The sequence below is a fragment of the Rhinoderma darwinii genome, chromosome 8 (genome assembly GCF_050947455.1).
Source record: "Rhinoderma darwinii isolate aRhiDar2 chromosome 8, aRhiDar2.hap1, whole genome shotgun sequence".
In the NCBI taxonomy this organism is placed as follows: Eukaryota; Metazoa; Chordata; class Amphibia; order Anura; family Rhinodermatidae; genus Rhinoderma; species Rhinoderma darwinii.
In genome coordinates this window covers 120,555,398-120,577,478 of record NC_134694.1, presented here as the reverse complement: position 1 = coordinate 120,577,478, position 22,081 = coordinate 120,555,398, and the positions used below count along the sequence as shown (strand labels likewise).

The following is a 22,081-nucleotide window of genomic DNA, read 5'->3' as shown; positions in this document are numbered from 1 at the left end:
AATAGACTCAAGTTTAAGGGATCTTTGAAAATCGGGTCCAGCATCGGTGCAAATACATAGAAAACAGCAGTTTTTCACGGCCGATTTGACACCCGTTCGTGTGAATAAGCCCTAAAAGGGTTGTACACAATTAGAAAAACTTGGCTGCAGAAACAGCACCACACCTGTCTACAGGCTGTGTGTGGTACTGCTACTCAGTCCCATTGACTTCCAATAGAGATGAGCTGCAATACCGGACCCAACCCATGGACAGGTGCAGCGCTGTTTTTGGAAGGAAGCGGCCCTGTTTTGCTATTCCTCTAGAACCCCTGTAATGTCATCATCACAACTTTTGACTGAAGCGCATGAGTCGCTGACATCCCATAATATTACATCTGTACTAACAAGTTAAGTTAATAGGGAGATATTTGTTGGCTTATTCAATACCCGCTATCAGGGGAAACAAAGATCCTACAGATTGGATTTCTAGCGGTCTGATACTTTGTTTCTTGAGATAAGCGACATCAAATGTGACGCTTATTTCCGGACATGGATGTTTGCCAGAATTGAACCCGCATGTCAATGTGGGTTTGTGAATGATGGTTGTTATCCATCAGGAGGACAGGAGGCAATGGATACGACTGGCCACACGGCAGGGACTCGATCACACGGGTGTGGGGGGGGGGGGTATCTGGTGCTGGGAATGTTACATGTATTAGGGCATTTAGAGGGGTGATCTGCGATCTTCCAGCTAGAAGATCACTGCATTATCTGCTCCCTGTAGTTACTGTCATGCGATCACATTAAACACTCCGGTAAAAAGTCGTTTTCAAGAAGGAAAAGAAGTTCTAGAGGATTAACGAGGCCGGAAGCAAAGTGAACGCTGCACAAATCACAACCAGTAACAGACAGACGAGGGCGAGGGGGGCAGATCCTGGGCCAGGTTACCTTCTCCGAGAAGTTGTCTTCTCCCTATGAGCGGAGATGACGCAGAGGAGGAAAAAAAAAAAAATATCAACAATGAGACGTCGCTGACGGGGAGGAAGAATGAACAGACGGACTGTGCAGGAACCCGGGTCACTATCAGAAGGGCTCGTCCACATATCCCATAGATCATTACACAGCGCCCAGGCGGGGTCGTCCAGAGCAGCGCTGGTTGATAAAGGGCGTCCTGAATGGCGCCTCTATTACTAAGAATGCTCTAATAGGGTCCATGTAAAGGGGCGGTCACACCAAAGACACGGATCTCTCCATTATAGTCTATGGGAGTTACGGAAACATCCACCGCACTGGCTCTGCAGTTCTCGTAACGCCCATAGATTTAAATGGAAAGATCTGCGCGCATGCTCGGCCCGCGCTCTCCTTCTTCTCGGGTCTCAGCTGCTGCCATGCCATTCTGCTAAACACAATGGGGTCGCAGAGGATGAACCCGCACTTATCAGACATTTATAACGTACCCGAATGTCATTTACGCTGGCGACCAGGAATCACACAGAAGCAAAAAATGCAATAAAAAGATATTAGGCTCTGTTCACACAGTTTTTTGCGGGCGGAAAAATCTGCCTCAAAATTCCTTCAGGAATATAGAGGCAGATTTTGACCTGCCGGCAGAATATTTGCTGCGTTTTTCACCAACGGCCATTGAGCGCCGCAGGCAAAAACCGCCACAAAAAACGCGATCTATGCCTCCCATTGATGACAAAGGGAGGTCAGAGACGGAAACGCCTGAAGAAAGGGCATATCGCTATTTTTTCGCACGAGCATTTTTTACAGCTCGCGTGAAAAAAAACAAAAAACGCCTCCGTCTCCCATTGAAATCATTGGGAGGCCAATTTGGGCGCTGTTTCCACGTCAAAAACAGCACCAAAATACTCTGTGTGAACGAGGCCTTAGTGTCAGACCCAGAGAGATGCTGCACGTAAGGACCCGGGCTTGCCATGCAATCTGCTGGGGGAAACACGGGCACCAATGAGATGCCCCAATAGCAATACCACTGGAAACTGGGAATTATTATTTTTAACCCTTGAGATTCTGGCGGTCACAACATTTTTTTTCATAAACATTTGCCCCTATAACTACCCCTCAGATGGTCATATTCCAATAAGATGCTAAAAGTGGTCTAAGCGGTCTCTTTCTTATATCCGTGTCTGAGAAAGCGTGGTGACGAGCAATGTGGCCGCCATGAAACCGCTTAGAGTGGTCCCAATCCAGGGTTTCTAAATTCCCTTAGGGAAAATCTGCCCACATATAAAAAATTATGGGAATAAGATGCGCAACCAAATTCTTTTAATTGTCCCATTGCATCTAAAATTAAAAATGAAGCAACTTTGCCGTATGTCCAAATTAAAAATGTACTAGTTTCGTTTATACAGCGCTTATGCAAACCTATGTGTCTCCATGGTAACAGACAACAAACTTTGTGTAGTCTGATTCTTTAGTCATACTTCTGTCCATTTGCGAACATACATTCAGTAGGTTAGCAAGAAATAGAGGACAGGTAAAAGAGAAAAGGACTGCAAGATCAGACCACAAATGGTTGGTTTGTTGTCTGTTACCATGGAGACACTTAGGTCTGCAATGGAGCTGTATACACAAAACAGTAGTAAATAATTGAGACACAGTGCAAATTTCCTTCACTTTGTTTCAGATGTGTGGAGATAATGAGGAGAATAAAAAACAAATAAAATCAACAACAATAGTTTGCGGACTATGATTCACACACGCAGTTTTGATGCAGTTCTTTGAGCCAAAACCAAGCTCAAGGAGGGAAAGCTATAGGGGAAAGACGGGTACGTCTCCTCTCTTTTGCATCCATTCCCGGCTTTGGCTTAAAAAAAACTGCATAAAAACGGAATGTGTGTGAATCTAGCCCAAGGGAGTCTGGGAAAGCCGAGTAGCACCCCTAGAAGGGGCAAAATGGCAGCAATATTTTGTAACCAACCGACTCCCCCAAACACAGATCTAACGAAGAAACAGCTGAAAAGCATAAAAGGAAGCAACGATAAGAAAGTGAAGCTCTGATAATCCCGCACTTTCTGTGCCACTAAGGCTTCGTTCACATCTGCGTCAGCGTCCCGACTACAGTATTGATCTCGTCAAAACGACGGAACCCGTGCACAACTGAGACAAACCATTGGCACCGGATCCGCCACCATTGAAATCAAACCTCTGGTTTCCGTTTGTTTCAGTCAGGGTCCCGTTCTGATGGGAAGCTCTGTCAGGACGGCACCCTGATGCAGATGTGAACGAAGCCTTAATATAAGACAATAAATCCTCACCAAGTCGATGAGTCTTGTGACTGGGATTTCCCGGATCGGCCGCTTCATCCGGCACAAGGCTTCCAGGGAGGTCCCGAACGCACTGACTAGATAACAGCCGCTGATGGTGAGGAAGTAGTCCTTGCCCCGGTCCAGGTGCAGGACTAGGATATCCTCAATCAGATCTTGACCGGAGTTGAGCAACGTCACCGAGTCTTTACTGACGTAAACGTCCAAGCTGATCTCCACCGACTCATCTGTAACCGGGACAAGAGAGTTTTTTACATAATTACATAGGTTGAAAAAACACACAGAACCATCAAGTCCAACCTCTCTTAAATTACCCATCATTCATTGCTTGATTAATTATAACCATCAACACCATTGATACTGACTCTGTATCTGCGATCGCTACCTCTTGGGGTCAGACATTCAATAGTTTGACTGCTCTAACTGTAAAGAAGCCTTCCCTATATTGATGTCTGAAACGTCTTTCCTTCACACGCAATGAATGTCCCCTGGTCCTGTGTATTGTCCTTGGAAGGAAAAGATCATCTGCTAGTTCTCTGTATTGACCCCTCATATACTTATACATATTAATAAGATCCCCTCTAAGGCCTCATGTACACGACTGTAAAAACTCCCGTTATTACGGGTCGTAATTACGACCCGTAATAACGGGCTCATAGACTTCTATTAGCGACGGGTGCCTTCCCGGTTTCTCACGGGAAGGTGCCCGTGCCGTTGAAAAAAATAGAACATGTTCTATTTCAGGCCGTAATAACGGCACGGACAGTCCATAGAAGTTTATGGAGCTCTCGTAATGACGGGTGGCTACATGTGTGCACCCGTCATTACGGCAGCATTGCTAAGCGACGTCAGTAAATAGTCACTGTCCAGGGAGCTGAAAGAGTTAACTGATCGGCAGTAACTCTTTCAGCACCCTGGACAGTGACTACCGATCAGTATAAACCTGTAAAAAATAAAAATAAAAGATGTTCATACTTACCGACAACTTCCTGCTTCCTCCAGTCCGGTCTCCCGCCCGTTGCCTTGGTGACGCGTCCCTCTCGACATCCGGCCCGACGTCCTGGATGACGTTTCAGGCCATGTGACCGCTGCAGCCAATCACAGGTCAATCACAGGCTGCAGCGGTCACATGGACTGCCGCGTCATCCAGGGATGTCGGGCTGGATGTGAAGAGAGGCGCGTCACCAAGACAACGGCCGGTAAGTATGAATTTCTTTAACTTTTATTACAGAAAGGGCTGCCCCTTCTCTCTATCCTGCACTGATAGAGAGAAGGGGCTGCCGATTAGTGCAGTGCTATTTTGCCGCCAAAAACGTGCCCGTAAATACGGGTGGAATACGGGTGACACCGGACCCATATTTACGCCAGTATTTACGGGTGGGAAAAAATACGGTCGTGTGCATGAGGCCCAAGACTATTTTCCAAGCTGAACAAGCCCAATTTCTGTAGCCTTTCATTGTAAGCGACACCTCCCATACCATTTAATAATCTCGTTGCCACCTTTGAACCCTCTCCAGTTCTCCTATGTCCTTTTTACCTCAACAAACCTACAGAACTACACAAATACAAGAACATACAAAGCAAACCTAGATAGATAAGAGATAGATAGATAGATAAGAGATAGATAGATAAAGAGATAGATAGATAGATAGATAGATAAGAGATAGATAGATAGATAGATAAGAGATAGATAGATAGATAGATAGATAAGAGATAGATAGATAGATAGATAGATAGATAGATAGATAGATAGATAGATGAGATAGATAGATATGAGATAGATAGATAGATAGATATGAGATAGATAGATAGATAGATAGATAGATAGATAGATAGATAGATAGATAGATAGATAGATATGAGATAGATAGATAGATAGATAGATAGATAGATAGATAGGATAGATAGGAGATAGATAGATAGATAGATAAGAGATAGATAGATAGATAGATAGATAGATATGAGAGAGAGAGCGGGAGGGAGAGACAGATAGATAGATCGATAATGTGTATGTGCAGCGTAGGTTCCCACCTCATAGAGGTCGCCTTGTCGTGGCAGGTGGGCTCACACAATTTGATCAAGATGTGCACTAAGAAGCTCCCTATTGTAAGTAGATTCAGCAATAATGTATATTTAATTATAGTGATCTATCTATCTCATATCTATCTATCTATCTATCTCATATCTATCTATCTATCTATCTATCTATCTATCTCATATCTATCTATTTATCTATCTATCTATCTCATATCTATCTATCTATCTATCTATCTATCTATCTCATATCTATCTATCTATCTATCTATCTATCTATCTCATATCTATCTATCTATCTATCTATCTCATATCTATCTATCTATCTATCTATCTATCTCCTATCTATCTATCTATCTATCTATCTATCTATCTCATATCTATCTATCTCATATCTATCTATCTCATATCTATCTATCTCATATCTATCTATCTCATATCTATCTATCTCATATCTATCTATCTCATATCTATCTATCTCATATCTATCTATCTCATATCTATCTATCTCATATCTATCTATCTCATATCTATCTATCTATCTCATATCTATCTATCTATCTCATATCTATCTATCTATCTATCTCATATCTATCTATCTATCTCATATCTATCTATCTATCTATCTATCTCATATCTATCTATCTATCTATCTCATATCTATCTATCTATCTCATATCTATCTATCTATCTCATATCTATCTATCTATCTCATATCTATCTATCTCATATCTATCTATCTCATATCTATCTATCTATCTCATATCTATCTATCTATCTATCTATCTATCTATCTATCTATCTATCTATCTCATATCTATCTATCTATCTATCTATCTATCTATCTATCTATCTATCTATCTATCTATCTATCTATCTATCTATCTATCTATCTATCTATGCAGTAGGGTGAGTGGTACCTTCCTATAGAACATCATTAGTATATAGACATATAACACCCACTTGGCTCCAGGTAGCCCTCGCATGGCTCAGCTCGTAGCCAGGTTTTGCAGTACTGGGAGTCGTTCAGTTTGGGGATGAAGGAGAAGTGGCAGGGGACCTGACCGTCATTCTGGATGGAAAACTTCTCTTTCTGCAGCTGCCGGAATTGCACTCGCTCAAACTTAAACTGCGAGACGGAAACAAAGCGACAAATTAAAACCAAGACACAGAACGGAGGAGTTCACGGCCAATCTACACCATGAGACCGGAGCGCAGTCACCAGCCGCCCCTACAGACAGTGCGGTTATTAGAATCCCTCCCTATAGGGGGCGCCGCCGCACAGCGTGGATATAATACTCTGCAGGAAACAGGCGTCATCTCACATCTGATCTGCTGAGCTTTAAGGAAGGGAGGAAATCGTTCTCCATTCTGTCCATCATCCGCACAATGTCCTCAAACGCTTTTCTGTATTTCCGTTCATCCACAACTTTCACCTGTAACAGGAAAAGTCTCGTTATGTGGATTATTTATAACCCGCCCTGACCGAATACTTCTCACAGCTGATAGTTTGCTACAATTGTATCCAATCTGGACAAAGAGATAAACCCATCAGCAGCACAAATCTTTATCTTGTCCTGAGTTTGTTACAATGTATCAGTCTTGAGTCCAGCCTGTTTAGCTCACAGAGAATTCCTAAGGCCTAGTTCACACAGGGGTTTTTTTGGCAGGCGGAAAAATCTGCCTCAAAATTCCACCAGGAGTTTTGAGGCAGATTTTGACCTGCCGGCAGAAAACTTACCGCGTTTTTTTGGCCGTGGCCATTGAGCAACGCGGGCAAAAAAACGCTGCGAAAACCGCTTTCTCTGCCTCCCATTGATGTCAATCTTGGAGGTCAAAGATGGAAACACCTGACAAAAGAGCGTGATGCTTCATTTTACCACGAGCAGTTTTTATTTTACATTTTCGGACGGTTTTTGACGTGGTTTCTGCATCAAAAACAGCGCCAAAAAACTCTGTGTGAACAGGGCCTAAACGTTCTCTTATTGCAATTGAGTTTTCTAGGACTGTCTGATAATCCAGCTCCTATTCGGTCCCATTGATGCCGGAGTAAAGGAATGTTACTGGGTTTACCCCGATGCTGAAGAGCGAGCTGACGGGCTTGTGGTCGCTGGTTTTCAGCTCCATGTGGCTGCGGTATTTGAGCTGCTTGATGCTGCCTCCTCTCCACAGCACACGGTCGCACCAGGCCGGTACCCGACACTTTCCGCTGGGTGGAAAAAAGACAAAAATGTTAAAGGACCTGTCCGGGGTTACAAATGATAAATAATAATAATATAGAGAACAGAAGACCATCAAAAGGGCGCCATTATATAGGTGCAATGTGGTCCTGGGGTGGAGGGAGTCCGATGGGGTTTCTACAATTGGGAATCATGTAGGGTCGTCATTTATCTCTCCAGATCTGGGAAAAAATTGCTGCCCTTGATTTACAGTAAAATTCCTTTAATCTGTTATCAAATGGGACGGAAAGATCTCACATGATCAGACACGACGAATCAATTCCCCCAATGCATCTTAATGGGAAAGCGAAGTCTGGTCTCTGCTTATCCGATCTCATAGATGCCACAGGGGTTAATGACAAACTCCGCTCTGCTACATCTGTATGTTACAGGGCTTGACTTTGATTACGCAAAACTGAATCCAAGACTCAGAAACCGCAGGAAAAAACAAAAACTAACACCAACGCGCGCTGACTGTGAGACAAACCGAAAATACACCACAAACCGACAAGGCTCGGAGAGGGGAGACAGCGCGAGGCTGCTGTGAAGGGACGTCTTGGTCCGTTCACAAAACCGAATGCGGCGATAAATCTGAAGGCGTTTGTACGATTTGTTCGGTTATGCATCTGGCAAGGTAAATATTATAAGATAATAAATCTATATACAGAACATCTAGAGATAGAAGCTCCGGAATCAACAAAAAACCTCATGTCAGTGAATGGAAACATCTTTTTTTACAGACATAGGTCTTTTTTTCAACCCTAACTATGTAACTACTCACAGCTGAGTGTTTGCTACAATTGTACCCAGTCCAGATAATGCCCTGTGAACTAAATACACCACAAGCACAAATCTCTCTTCTGTCCTGATAGTTTGTTACAATGTATCAGTGCAGGTAAAATATCAGACTGGGGATCAAACTGCTGAGCTCACAGGGAATTGTCTAGACTGGATACAAATGTAACAAACTCAGCTGTGAGAAGTATCTGGTCTGGACAGGTATTCATTTGATGTTCCCTGCAGCGGGCGCCCACAACTTCTCCCAGTGATATCAGCGTCGGGGGCTTCAGGAACTGGACTTGAGGGGAACAGCGGAGGACGACCCCTTTAGAGGGTTATTCCCATCTTATAAAGTAATGACACATAGGTAGGAAATTCCATGCCTTGATGATCGGTGGGGGTCTGACCTCTGGGACCCCCCACCGATCCCGAGACTGCTCCAGTGCTGCGTCCCATCACTGTTTTTCTCTGCACAGCGGCGCCCGGGCACCCAATGTGCCGGGAACTGCTGCACGGCTCAAGTCAAGTGGATGTGGCTGCAGGTCCCTGCATGGCCAGGTGCGCCGCTGTGTAGGGATAACATAGAAGGGAATCATCCTCAGGATCGGCTGGGGCCCCAGTAGTAGGACCCCCACCGATAATAAAAGATTATTCCCGCCTTATAACTATTTGCTTTGACAAAGACCTCCAGTGTTTACCTTGAATCCCAGCGGTCTGTTTTAGGGTCGTATTTATACGTCGGGATAAAACTAATGGCGCCTTCTATGAAATCAGCAAAGACGTTTTTCAGCTCCCTCTGGATGTTCAGCTACGGAGACAAATTAGTCATAATAATAATGATGAGGATTATAATATACAGAGGAGTAGATGCGGGAGGGGGCAGGGCTGGGGGGGCACATTCTGGGTGCCAGGTGAGGGGACAACAAGCCACTCTGCCAGGGCATGCAGGTACAAGGCTGGGGCAACAAACAATCCCTGCCGCAGGGAATACAATGAGGGGCTCATTCTGCGGGGAGTCATATAGAAAAGTTTTCGGGGGGAGGGGGTGTCCTGAACGCAGTCATTTCCCCGTTACCTGATCAAACTTCAGCAGGGTGGCGACGTCGTTCTTGGTGATCATGGTCTTCACTTCGGTGGCGTCGTACTTGCACAGCCGGTAGTTCAGATCTCCCAACCAGATGACGGCGCTGACAGATAAATTAATGGAAATGATATGTAGTCAGAATCTCAAGACAAAAAAATTCCAATAATCCGGGAAAGTTCAGATCACTACTAGGAAGTGCCGGATTATCAGGAACCCAGAACGAATGGACTACAAGGTCACTGGCAGCAAAAGGTCCCTGGCCGTGACACTAAAGTCTGCTCAGACGTGCTGCAGGCCCCTTACACATCCATGTCCATGTATAAAGCTCCTGGTTTGGTGATGCAGGGCCACAGTGCTGGACTAGGACGTCACTAATCCACTATTGGACTATCTTAGTTGCATGCCGGATTAGGTAGACTTCAATACATAGATTGCCGGATTAATGGAATTATTACTGATGGAAACAATCTCAACCCTCCCAGCCGGCCCGAACTACACAGAGTGAATGGGGTGAGAAGATGAAGAGGACAAGTCAGGATGTGCCCGAGCCTTGTCCCTGGTACATAGAAATACGGAAAATCATCTAAAAGGAATCAGACACTGCAGATGTAAAGCAGAGACAGAGAAGAGTTATCATGGGGACGCGGAGGAGATTCTACGTACTCGTGCTTCATGATGTTTAATGAGGGGATGTTCTGCTCCGGGAGGTAGAAGTTCAGCCGGGCGCAGATTTCCTTATAGTCCTGGTTCCGCCTCTCGAAATCCTCCACGTGTGCGGCCAAGTGAGAGTTCACAAAACAGAACGACGTGTTGTGGAAGACGAAGCGCACAGCTACCCCGCCCTTGTTACCCTAGAGGGGCGATAGGAAGAATATGAATTACTCAATCCAGACGTAATATACAGATATCAGTCCACTTTTCTCCCATCTCTTCATGCAGTAATGGAATAATTCTTGTTATATTCTGAGGTCCTAGTGCTTGTTACAGCTGAGGGCTTGTTACAATTGTATCCAGTCTAGACAATCCTCTGGGAGCTAAACACATCAGCAGAGAACACTCTTTGTTACAATGTATCAGTGCAGATTCATGGAGTCCAGGCAGCTTAGTTCACAGAAGATTGTCTGGACTGGATACAATTGTAGCAAACCCTCAGCTGTGAGAAGTCTATGCTGGTTTTTAGCCTTTGGCTGTAAGAATATTTCTACAAACAACAAGTGGAGATCTTGAAAATGATGAGTAAATGAAACAAAGTCTATTAGAAAGCAGCTGAACTTCTCATTATACAAAAAATAAACTTCATTTACAAAGAAAACCCTTCTAAGCTTGTCTCGGCTAAGAAATCAAATCGTAGCAATGCTGCGACGTCTGAATGCTGTGTTCCTGACTTGTCCTTCTTTCCTGGGTACAGGATGCTGATGTTACAGCAGCTGTGGAGTCATCATTTAGTCACAGAGTCACCCCGGCATCACAGAATTGCATAGTCCCTGCTCTCTCTGCAGCTCTTCCAGTTTTACACAGAAATCAAAGTAGCGCACGATCTACAGCCGCCCGGCAGCGCAAAGCAAGAAGAGCAAATACGATTTCGTTTTGCTTTTCAGAAAAAAAACTGTGTTCTGCGGAAAACCACCACGTTGCTCCAAGTAACCCCCAAAGTAAACATAAAAGGGGTCTGGTCTGTAGTGGACGTTTACCATTTTCCCCATAATTCCTGTTCCCACAGACTCAGCCGCAACCTCCTGAATGTGTCGGTAATGTTCCTTCTTGGCGAAAACCAGCATCATCATCCCCACGAGTCTGATCAAGCGGATCTGGAAGACACAAAAAGATTTAGAGAGGAGACAAGGAAGGAACCATGATGACCCCAGAGTTTATCAAGACTGTGACCACATGAAAAACGACCCTCTAAGCTGTGACTACAAGTAATGGACACAGTCAGTAACGTTGCAAACAATTTTGCTTGATTTTCTAGACTTAGATCATGTGTTATACTCCAGTCACATCCAGAGCAGCATTCACAATTCTGCTGCTTTGATTTAACACCTGCCTTTAGTGTCTTTTCACAGCATTTTCTGAACAAAACCGGGTAACAAGGGTGACGAGAAGATCCACCCAAACAGCCGAGTTTTGCCTTCTGCCCTTTATACATTCGGCTATTGGGTCCTTCCACCCGACGCGGATTGTAAGAAGCAGGATTATAACGTTCTAGAGCAACAGATCCATGATCAGTAAAAGTCCCTTAATCTGGTATCAACGGATCCAGGCATTTGCTGGATTATTAAATGTTCAGGCGGCGACAGAGACTTATTTGAAGTTTCTTGTAAGGGTCGAGGTCCTCCAGACAGGCCAGGAAATAAGACCGTCATAAAAAAAATTCTGCTATCATTTTGTTTTCTCTCAATTTTGTGGTAGAAACAGGAGGAGACTATTAGAATTTCTAGATTATCGGATGCCGGATTAAAGGAATTTTACAAATTTGATATACCGTATTTTTCGGACTATAAGACGCAGTTTTTAGCAAGATTAAATCTTGCTAAAAAGTACCTGCGTCTTACAGTCCGCAGTCAAGGGACCCGGGGGGGGGGGGGGGGGGGGGGGTGATGTATGGAGCGGCCTCATGCGCCGTGCCCGCTCCATACACTGCAGGTGTCAGCAGCTGACATGCTGCTCTAATGGCCAGGAACAGAAATTTCGCTGTTCCTGGAGGTTTAAAGGGGTTGTGCCATAAAACACATGTTTCCCCTATCCACAGGATACTGGATACATGTGGGGATACATGTGTGATCGCTGGGGGTCCGACCCGCGATAAGGAGAACGGGGACCGAAACTCGCCAAGAGCGCTACATGAGAAGCTTTGACTTCCGCGTTCTGTGTCCGGCAGCTTCGTAGAGATGAATGGGATTCTTCTGCGCATGCGCGAGCGGCTCTCCATTGATCTCTATGGAGCTGCGGAACAAATAAGACGGACACAGAACCCGGAAGTTCAGGCTTCTCATGTAGCGCTCAGGGTGAAAAAAAAAAAAAAACGGCCCTCAGAATGTGGTGAAAAACAAGAAATTATTTTTTAACAAATATTCTTTTTTCCTATTTTCTGTTGTAGAAAACCTGGGTGCGTCTTATGGTTAGGTGCGTCTTATAGTCCGAAAAATACTGATTAACGCATCCAAATGTAGCTTGAGTGTCACGGAATGGTGGTCCAGGCCCGGCTGTAAACCCCAAAACACCCTGTTCTCCAAACTCACTTTCTTGTACTTGGCTTTGGGGTGCAGACTCTTCTCCACAGCTTCCAGCCATTCCTGCTCCTTCCCAGAATCAAAGTAGAAAAAAGCCTCAGTGCTGAGGTCCAGCTCCTGAAAACTGAAGGAAAACGTCTAATGAGAAAGGTCCCGACGCCCCCCTACTCTTACCTGCAGAGGAGTGACATCCGCCATGGGGGAGGGGGTGACCTCTTACGAAATACGTTTCAATAATTTCTCAGCTGATATTTTCATTGGTCTGAAATGATCGTCACCTTTCTGACTGGTCCTAAAGTTGGGGTCTCCGTAACTACAATTACGAACAGGTCATACAGAAGACCCAGAACTACCATTAGTTTGAACCGTTGGGCCAAATATAATTAACCTTGGGCTAGACCGAAAGGGGCACCACTGGCCCTGATGACCTGGGCAACAGGAACTCGCCCCCCTATTCTCACAATTGGCGCCCAAACCTACGTAAAGGCCGCTGAACAGAACGCTAGTTTATTATTTTGACAATTTTGTATTATTTAGTAATTTGGGCACAATACTGTACACCATGGGGGTAACCAATCGGCAGCTCATCTCTAGAGGAGCGCTCAGGGTCAGATATTGTCAAAATAGGACGACTCCCTTAAAGGGACAATGTCACTCGAATACCCACAAGGGGCTCAGATGCCGTGTCCTCACTCTGCCTCCTCTGTGACTATACGAGGCGTTACGAAACTATTTTTTTAAAGTTTCGACAAGGGACAAATTTTCGTTCAACAGCATTATTCTTCACAGTAGATGAACGGTTTCCCTTCTCACGAGCAAAAGCAAAATAATGAGATCCCTGTTCACACTCCCCGGCTGTCCGACCTCACGACCAAATATTACCATGACAGATCAGACCGTGATTCCTAAGATTGTCAAAAGGGCCAAATGAAAATATTTACAAGAGGAAACTATCGTAAACCGCGACAACACAACGAGCAGACGGAGGAAAACGAAGAAGAACTGGACACAATCACTACACTGAAGAGTCCCGAATGTCACAGACACCGAACCCCAGAGATGGCAGCACAAAATATCACTGCAGAATTATCCAGAATCTAATACATCCGGTCACTCAATACTGAGAATATGTGTGTGATCAATAAAGACTACAGGAGGTTACAGGAGACTGACATAATAACGGGGAACAGCACCCCAAAATAATAACATTCTACGAAGCTCAGATCTGCGGAACTCCACAGTGCAACAAAGTACAAAATCAGTGATAAACATCACACAATATTATTATAGTAGTTATATTCTTGTATACAGGAGGCAGTATTATAATAGTTATATTCTTGTATATAGGAGCAGTATTATAGTAGTTATATTCTTGTATACAGGAGGCAGTATTATAATAGTTATATTCTTGTATATAGGAGCAGTATTATAGTAGTTATATTCTTGTATATAGGAGCAGTATTATAGTAGTTATATTCTTGTATATAGGAGCAGTATTATAGTAGTTATATTCTTGTATATAGGAGCAGTATTATAGTAGTTATATTCTTGTATATAGGGGGTAGTATTATAGTAGTTATATTCTTGTATATAAGAGCAGTATTATATTAGTTATATTCTTGTATATAGGAGCAGTATTATAGTAGTTATATTCTTGTATATAGGGGGCAGTATTATAATAGTTATATTCTTGTATATAGGGGGCAGTATTATAGTAGTTATATTCTTGTATATAGGGGGCAATATTATAGTAGTTATATTCTTGTATATAGGGCCAGTATTATAGTAGTTATATTCTTGTATATAGGGGGCAGTATTATAGTAGTTATATTCTTGTATATAGGGGCAGTATTATATTAGTTATATTCTTGTATATAGGGACAGTATTATAGTAGTTATATTCTTGTATATAGGAGGCAGTATTATAGTAGTTATATTCTTGTATATAGGGGGCAGTATTATAGTAGTTATATTCTTGTATATAGGGGCAGTATTATAGTAGTTATATTCTTGTATATAGGGAGCAGTATTATAGTAGTTATATTCTTATATATAGGGGGCAGTATTATAGTAGTTATATTCTTGTATATAGGGGGCAGTATTATAGTAGTTATATTCTTGTATATAGGGGCAGTATTATAGTAGTTATATTCTTGTATACAGGGGCAGTATTATAGTAGTTATATTCTTGTATATAGGGGAAGTATTATAGTAGTTATATTCTTGTATATAGGAGGCAGTATTATAGTAGTTATATTCTTGTATATAGGGGGCAGTATTATAGTAGTTATATTCTTGTATATAGGGGCAGTATTATAGTAGTTATATTCTTGTATATAGGAGGCAGTATTATAGTAGTTATATTCTTGTATATAGGGGGCAGTATTATAGTAGTTATATTCTTGTATATAGGGGCAGTATTATAGTAGTTATATTCTTGTATATAGGAGGCAGTATTATAGTAGTTATATTCTTGTATATAGGGGGCAGTATTATAGTAGTTATATTCTTGTATATAGGGGCAGTATTATAGTAGTTATATTCTTGTATATAGGAGGCAGTATTATAGTAGTTATATTCTTGTATATAGGGGGCAGTATTATAGTAGTTATATTCTTGTATATAGGGGCAGTATTATAGTAGTTATATTCTTGTATATAGGAGGCAGTATTATAGTAGTTATATTCTTGTATATAGGGGGCAGTATTATAGTAGTTATATTCTTGTATATAGGGGGCAGTATTATAGTAGTTATATTCTTGTATATAGGGGCAGTATTATAGTAGTTATATTCTTGTATATAGGGGGCAGTATTATAGTAGTTATATTCTTGTATATAGGGGCAGTATTATAGTAGTTATATTCTTGTATATAGGAGGCAGTATTATAGTAGTTATATTCTTGTATATAGGGGGCAGTATTATAGTAGTTATATTCTTGTATATAGGGGCAGTATTATAGTAGTTATATTCTTGTATATAGGAGGCAGTATTATAGTAGTTATATTCTTGTATATAGGGGGCAGTATTATAGTAGTTATATTCTTGTATATAGGGGCAGTATTATAGTAGTTATATTCTTGTATATAGGAGGCAGTATTATAGTAGTTATATTCTTGTATATAGGAGCAGTATTATAGTAGTTATATTCTTGTATATAGGAGGCAGTATTATAGTAGTTATATTCTTGTATATAGGGGGCAGTATTATAGTAGTTATATTCTTGTATATAGGGGCAGTATTATAGTAGTTATATTCTTGTATATAGGAGGCAGTATTATAGTAGTTATATTCTTGTATATAGGGGGCAGTATTATAGTAGTTATATTCTTGTATATAGGAGCAGTATTATAGTAGTTATATTCTTGTATATAGGAGGCAGTATTATAGTAGTTATATTCTTGTATATAGGGACAGTATTATAGTAGTTATATTCTTGTATATAGGAGGCAGTATTATAGTAGTTATATTCTTGTATATAGGGGGCAGTATTATAGTAGTTATATTCTTGTATATAGGGGCAGTATTATAGTAGTTATATTCTTGTATATAGGGAGCAGTATTATAGTAGTTATATTCTTATATATAGGGGGCAGTATTATAGTAGTTATATTCTTGTATATAGGGGGCAGTATTATAGTAGTTATATTCTTGTATATAGGGGCAGTATTATAGTAGTTATATTCTTGTATACAGGGGCAGTATTATAGTAGTTATATTCTTGTATATAGGGGCAGTATTATAGTAGTTATATTCTTGTATATAGGAGGCAGTATTATAGTAGTTATATTCTTGTATATAGGGGGCAGTATTATAGTAGTTATATTCTTGTATATAGGGGCAGTATTATAGTAGTTATATTCTTGTATATAGGAGGCAGTATTATAGTAGTTATATTCTTGTATATAGGGGGCAGTATTATAGTAGTTATATTCTTGTATATAGGGGCAGTATTATAGTAGTTATATTCTTGTATATAGGAGGCAGTATTATAGTAGTTATATTCTTGTATATAGGGGGCAGTATTATAGTAGTTATATTCTTGTATATAGGGGCAGTATTATAGTAGTTATATTCTTGTATATAGGAGGCAGTATTATAGTAGTTATATTCTTGTATATAGGGGGCAGTATTATAGTAGTTATATTCTTGTATATAGGGGCAGTATTATAGTAGTTATATTCTTGTATATAGGAGGCAGTATTATAGTAGTTATATTCTTGTATATAGGGGGCAGTATTATAGTAGTTATATTCTTGTATATAGGGGCAGTATTATAGTAGTTATATTCTTGTATATAGGAGGCAGTATTATAGTAGTTATATTCTTGTATATAGGGGGCAGTATTATAGTAGTTATATTCTTGTATATAGGGGCAGTATTATAGTAGTTATATTCTTGTATATAGGGGCAGTATTATAGTAGTTATATTCTTGTATATAGGGGGCAGTAGTATAGTAGTTATATTCTTGTATATAGGGGCAGTATTATAGTAGTTATATTCTTGTATATAGGAGGCAGTATTATAGTAGTTATATTCTTGTATATAGGGGGCAGTATTATAGTAGTTATATTCTTGTATATAGGGGGCAGTATTATAGTAGTTATATTCTTGTATATAGGGGGCAGTAATATAGTAGTTCTATTCTTGTATATAGGGGCAGTATTATAGTAGTTATATTCTTGTATATAGGGGGCAGTATTATAGTAGTTATATTCTTGTATATAGGGGGCAGTATTATAGTAGTTATATTCTTGTATATAGGAGCAGTATTATAGTAGTTATATTCTTGTATATAGAGGGCAGTATTATAGTAGTTATATTCTTGTATATAGGGAGCAGTATTATAGTAGTTATATTCTTGTATGTAGGGTCAGTATTATAGTAGTTATATTCTTGTATATAGGGGCAGTATTATAGAGGTTATATTCTTGTATATAGGAGCAGTATTATAGTAGTTATATTCTTGTATATAGTGGCAGTATTATAGTAGTTATATTCTTGTATGTAGGGTCAGTATTATAGTAGTTATATTCTTGTATATAGGGGCAGTATTATAGTAGTTATATTCTTGTATATAGGGAGCAGTATTATAGTAGTTATATTCTTGTATATAGTGGCAGTATTATAGTAATTATATTCTTGTATATAGGGGACAGTATTATAGTAGTTATATTCTTGTATATAGGAGCAGTATTATAGTAGTTATATTCTTGTATATAGTGGCAGTATTATAGTAATTATATTCTTGTATATAGGAGAAAGTATTATAGTAGTTATATTCTTGTACATAGGAGCAGTATTATAGTAGTTATATTCTTGTATATAGGGGCAGTATTATAGAAGTTATATTCTTGTATATAGGAGCAGTATTATAGTAGCTATATTCTTGTATATAGGAGCAGTATTATAGTAGTTATATTCTTGTATATAGGGGCAGTATTATAGTAGTTCTATTCTTGTATATAGGGGGCGGTATTATAGTAGTTATATTCTTGTATATAGGGGCAGTATTATAGTAGTTATATTCTTGTATATAGGGGCAGTATTATAGTAGTTATATTCTTGTATATAGGGGCAGTATTATAGTAGTTATATTCTTGTATATAGGGGGGCAGTATTATAGTAGTTATATTCTTGTATATAGGGGCAGTATTATAGTAGTTATATTCTTGTATATAGGGGGCGGTATTATAGTAGTTATATTCTTGTATATAGGGGCAGTATTATAGTAGTTATATTCTTGTATATAGGGGGCGGTATTATAGTAGTTATATTCTTGTATATAGGGGCAGTATTATAGTAGTTATATTCTTGTATATAGGGGGCAGTATTATAGTAGTTATATTCTTGTATATAAGGGCAGTATTATAGTAGTTATATTCTTGTATATAGGGGCAGTATTATAGTAGTTATATTCTTGTATATAGGGGGCAGTATTATAGTAGTTATATTCTTGTATATAGGGGGCAGTATTATAGTAGTTATATTCTTGTATATAGGGGCAGTATTATAGTAGTTATATTCTTGTATATAGGAGGCAGTATTATAGTAGTTATATTCTTGTATATAGGGGGCAGTATTATAGTAGTTATATTCTTGTATATAGGGGCAGTATTATAGTAGTTATATTCTTGTATATAGGAGCAGTATTATAGTAGTTATATTCTTGTATATAGGGGCAGTATTATAGTAGTTATATTCTTGTATATAGGAGGCAGTATTATAGTAGTTATATTCTTGTATATAGGGGGCAGTATTATAGTAGTTATATTCTTGTATATAGGGGGCAGTATTATAGTAGTTATATTCTTGTATATAGGGGGCAGTATTATAGTAGTTATATTCTTGTATATAGGGGGCAGTAATATAGTAGTTCTATTCTTGTATATAGGGGCAGTATTATAGTAGTTATATTCTTGTATATAGGGGGCAGTATTATAGTAGTTATATTCTTGTATATAGGGGGCAGTATTATAGTAGTTATATTCTTGTATATAGGAGCAGTATTATAGTAGTTATATTCTTGTATATAGAGGGCAGTATTATAGTAGTTATATTCTTGTATATAGGGAGCAGTATTATAGTAGTTATATTCTTGTATGTAGGGTCAGTATTATAGTAGTTATATTCTTGTATATAGGGGCAGTATTATAGAGGTTATATTCTTGTATATAGGAGCAGTATTATAGTAGTTATATTCTTGTATATAGTGGCAGTATTATAGTAGTTATATTCTTGTATGTAGGGTCAGTATTATAGTAGTTATATTCTTGTATATAGGGGCAGTATTATAGTAGTTATATTCTTGTATATAGGGAGCAGTATTATAGTAGTTATATTCTTGTATATACAGCAATATTATAGTAGTTATATTCTTGTACATAGGGGCAGTATTATAGTAGTTATATTCTTGTATATAGGGGCAGTATTATAGTAGTTATATTCTTGTATATAGCGGCAGTATTATAGTAGTTATATTCTTGTATATAGGGGCAGTATTATAGTAGTTATATTCTTGTATATAGGGGCAGTATTATAGAAGTTATATTCTTTGTATATAGGAGCAGTATTATAGTAGCTATATTCTTGTATATAGGAGCAGTATTATAGTAGTTATATTCTTGTATATAGGGGCAGTATTATAGTAGTTATATTCTTGTATATAGGGGGCGGTATTATAGTAGTTATATTCTTGTATATAGGGGCAGTATTATAGTAGTTATATTCTTGTATATAGGGGCAGTATTATAGTAGTTATATTCTTGTATATAGGGGGCAGTATTATAGTAGTTATATTCTTGTATATAGGGGCAGTATTATAGTAGTTATATTCTTGTATATAGGGGGCGGTATTATAGTAGTTATATTCTTGTATATAGGGGCAGTATTATAGTAGTTATATTCTTGTATATAGGGGGCAGTATTATAGTAGTTATATTCTTGTATATAAGGGCAGTATTATAGTAGTTATAATCTTGTATATAGGGGGCAGTATTATAGTAGTTATATTCTTGTATATAGGGGGCAGTATTATAGTAGTTATATTCTTGTATATAGGGGGCAGTATTATAGTAGTTATATTCTTGTATATAGGGGCAGTATTATAGTAGTTATATTCTTGTATATAGGGGCAGTATTATAGTAGTTATATGCTTGTACATAGGGGCAGTATTATAGTAGTTATATTCTTGCATATAGGAGCCAGTATTATAGTAGTTATATTCTTGTATATAGGAGCAGTATTATAGTAGTTATATTCTTGTATATAGGGGCAGTATTATTGTAGTTATATTCTTGTATATATGAGCAGTATTATAGTAGTTATATTCTTGTATATAGGAGCAGTATTATAGTAGTTATATTCTTGTATATAGGGACAGTATTATTGTAGTTATATTCTTGTATATATGAGCAGTATTATAGTAGTTATATTCTTGTATATAGGGGGCAGTATTATAGTAGATATATTCTTGTATATAGGAGACAATATTATAGTAGTTATATTCTTGTATATAGGGGCAGTATTATAGAAGTTATATTCTTGCATATAGGAGCCAGTATTATAGTAGTTATATTCTTGTATATAGGAGCAGTATTATAGTAGTTATATTTTTGTATATAGGAGCAGTATTATAGTAGTTATATTCTTGTATATAGGAGCAGTATTATAGTAGTTATATTCTTGTATATAGGGGCAGTATTATAGTAGTTATATTCTTGTATATAGGAGCAGTATTATAGTAGTTATATTCTTGTATATAGGAGGCAGTATTCTAGTAGTTATATTCTTGTATATAGTGGTAGTATTATAGTAGTTATATTCTTGTATATAGGGGCAGTATTATAGTAGTTATATTCTTGTATATAGGGGGTAGTATTATAGTAGTTATATTCTTGTATATAGGGGCAGTATTATAGTAGTTATATTCTTGTATACAGGAGGCAGTATTATAGTAGTTATATTCTTGTATATAGGAGGCAGTATTATAGTAGTTATATTCTTGTATATAGGAGCAGTATTATAGTAGTTATATTCTTGTATATAGGGGAGTATTATAGTAGTTATATTCTTGTATATATGGGACAGTATTATAGCAGTTATATTCTTGTATATAGGGAAGTATTATAGTAGTTATATTCTTGTATATAGGGGGCAGTATTATAGTAGTTATATTCTTGTATATGGGGCAGTATTATAGTAGTTACATTCTTGTATATAGGAGCAGTATTGTAGTAGTTATATTCTTGTATATAGGGCAGTATTATAGTAGTTATATTCTGTATATAGGGGCAGTATTATAGTAGTTATATTCTTGTATATAGGACAGTATTATAGTAGTTATATTCTTGTATATCGGGCAGTATTATAGTAGTTATATTCTTGTATATAGGGCAGTGTTATAGTAGTTATATTCTTGTATATAGGAGCAGTATTATAGTAGTTATATTCTTGTATATAGGGGCAGTATTATAGTAGTTATATTCTTGTATACAGGGTAGTATTATAGTAGTTATATTATTGTATATAGAGGCAGTATAATAGTAGTTATATACTTGTATATAGGGGCAGTATTATAGTAGTTATATTCTTGTATATAGGGGGCAGTATTATAGTAGTTATATTCTTGTATATAGGGAGCAGTATTATAGTAGTTATATTCTTGTATATAGGAGAAGTATTATAGTAGTTATATTCTTGTATATAGGGAGCAGTATTATAGTAGTTATATTCCTGTATACAGGAGCAGTATTATAGTAGTTATATTCTTGTATATAGGAGCAGTATTATAGTAGTTATATTCTTGTATATAGAGGCAGTATTATAGTAGTTATATTCTTGTATATAGGAGGCAGTATTATAGTAAATTATATTCTTGTATATAGGGGCAGTATTATAGTAGTTATATTCTTGTATATAGGGGCAGTATTATAGTAGTTATATTCTTGTATATAGGGGGCAGTATT

The 22,081-nt window shown here is 38.6% G+C and overlaps 1 protein-coding gene across 1 annotated transcript in view; it reads right to left on the bottom strand.

Moving 5' to 3' along the window:
- The window catches only part of OCRL (OCRL inositol polyphosphate-5-phosphatase), a 65,053-nt gene that overhangs the window by 12,526 nt on the left and 30,446 nt on the right, over positions 1-22,081 (bottom strand). Inside the window, 10 exon segments of the mRNA XM_075836724.1 lie at positions 928-951; positions 3,258-3,493; positions 6,264-6,429; positions 6,626-6,736; positions 7,374-7,509; positions 8,998-9,107; positions 9,375-9,486; positions 10,047-10,234; positions 11,075-11,191; positions 12,623-12,737. Of these exon segments, the coding sequence (XP_075692839.1) occupies positions 928-951; positions 3,258-3,493; positions 6,264-6,429; positions 6,626-6,736; positions 7,374-7,509; positions 8,998-9,107; positions 9,375-9,486; positions 10,047-10,234; positions 11,075-11,191; positions 12,623-12,737 (1,315 nt within the window).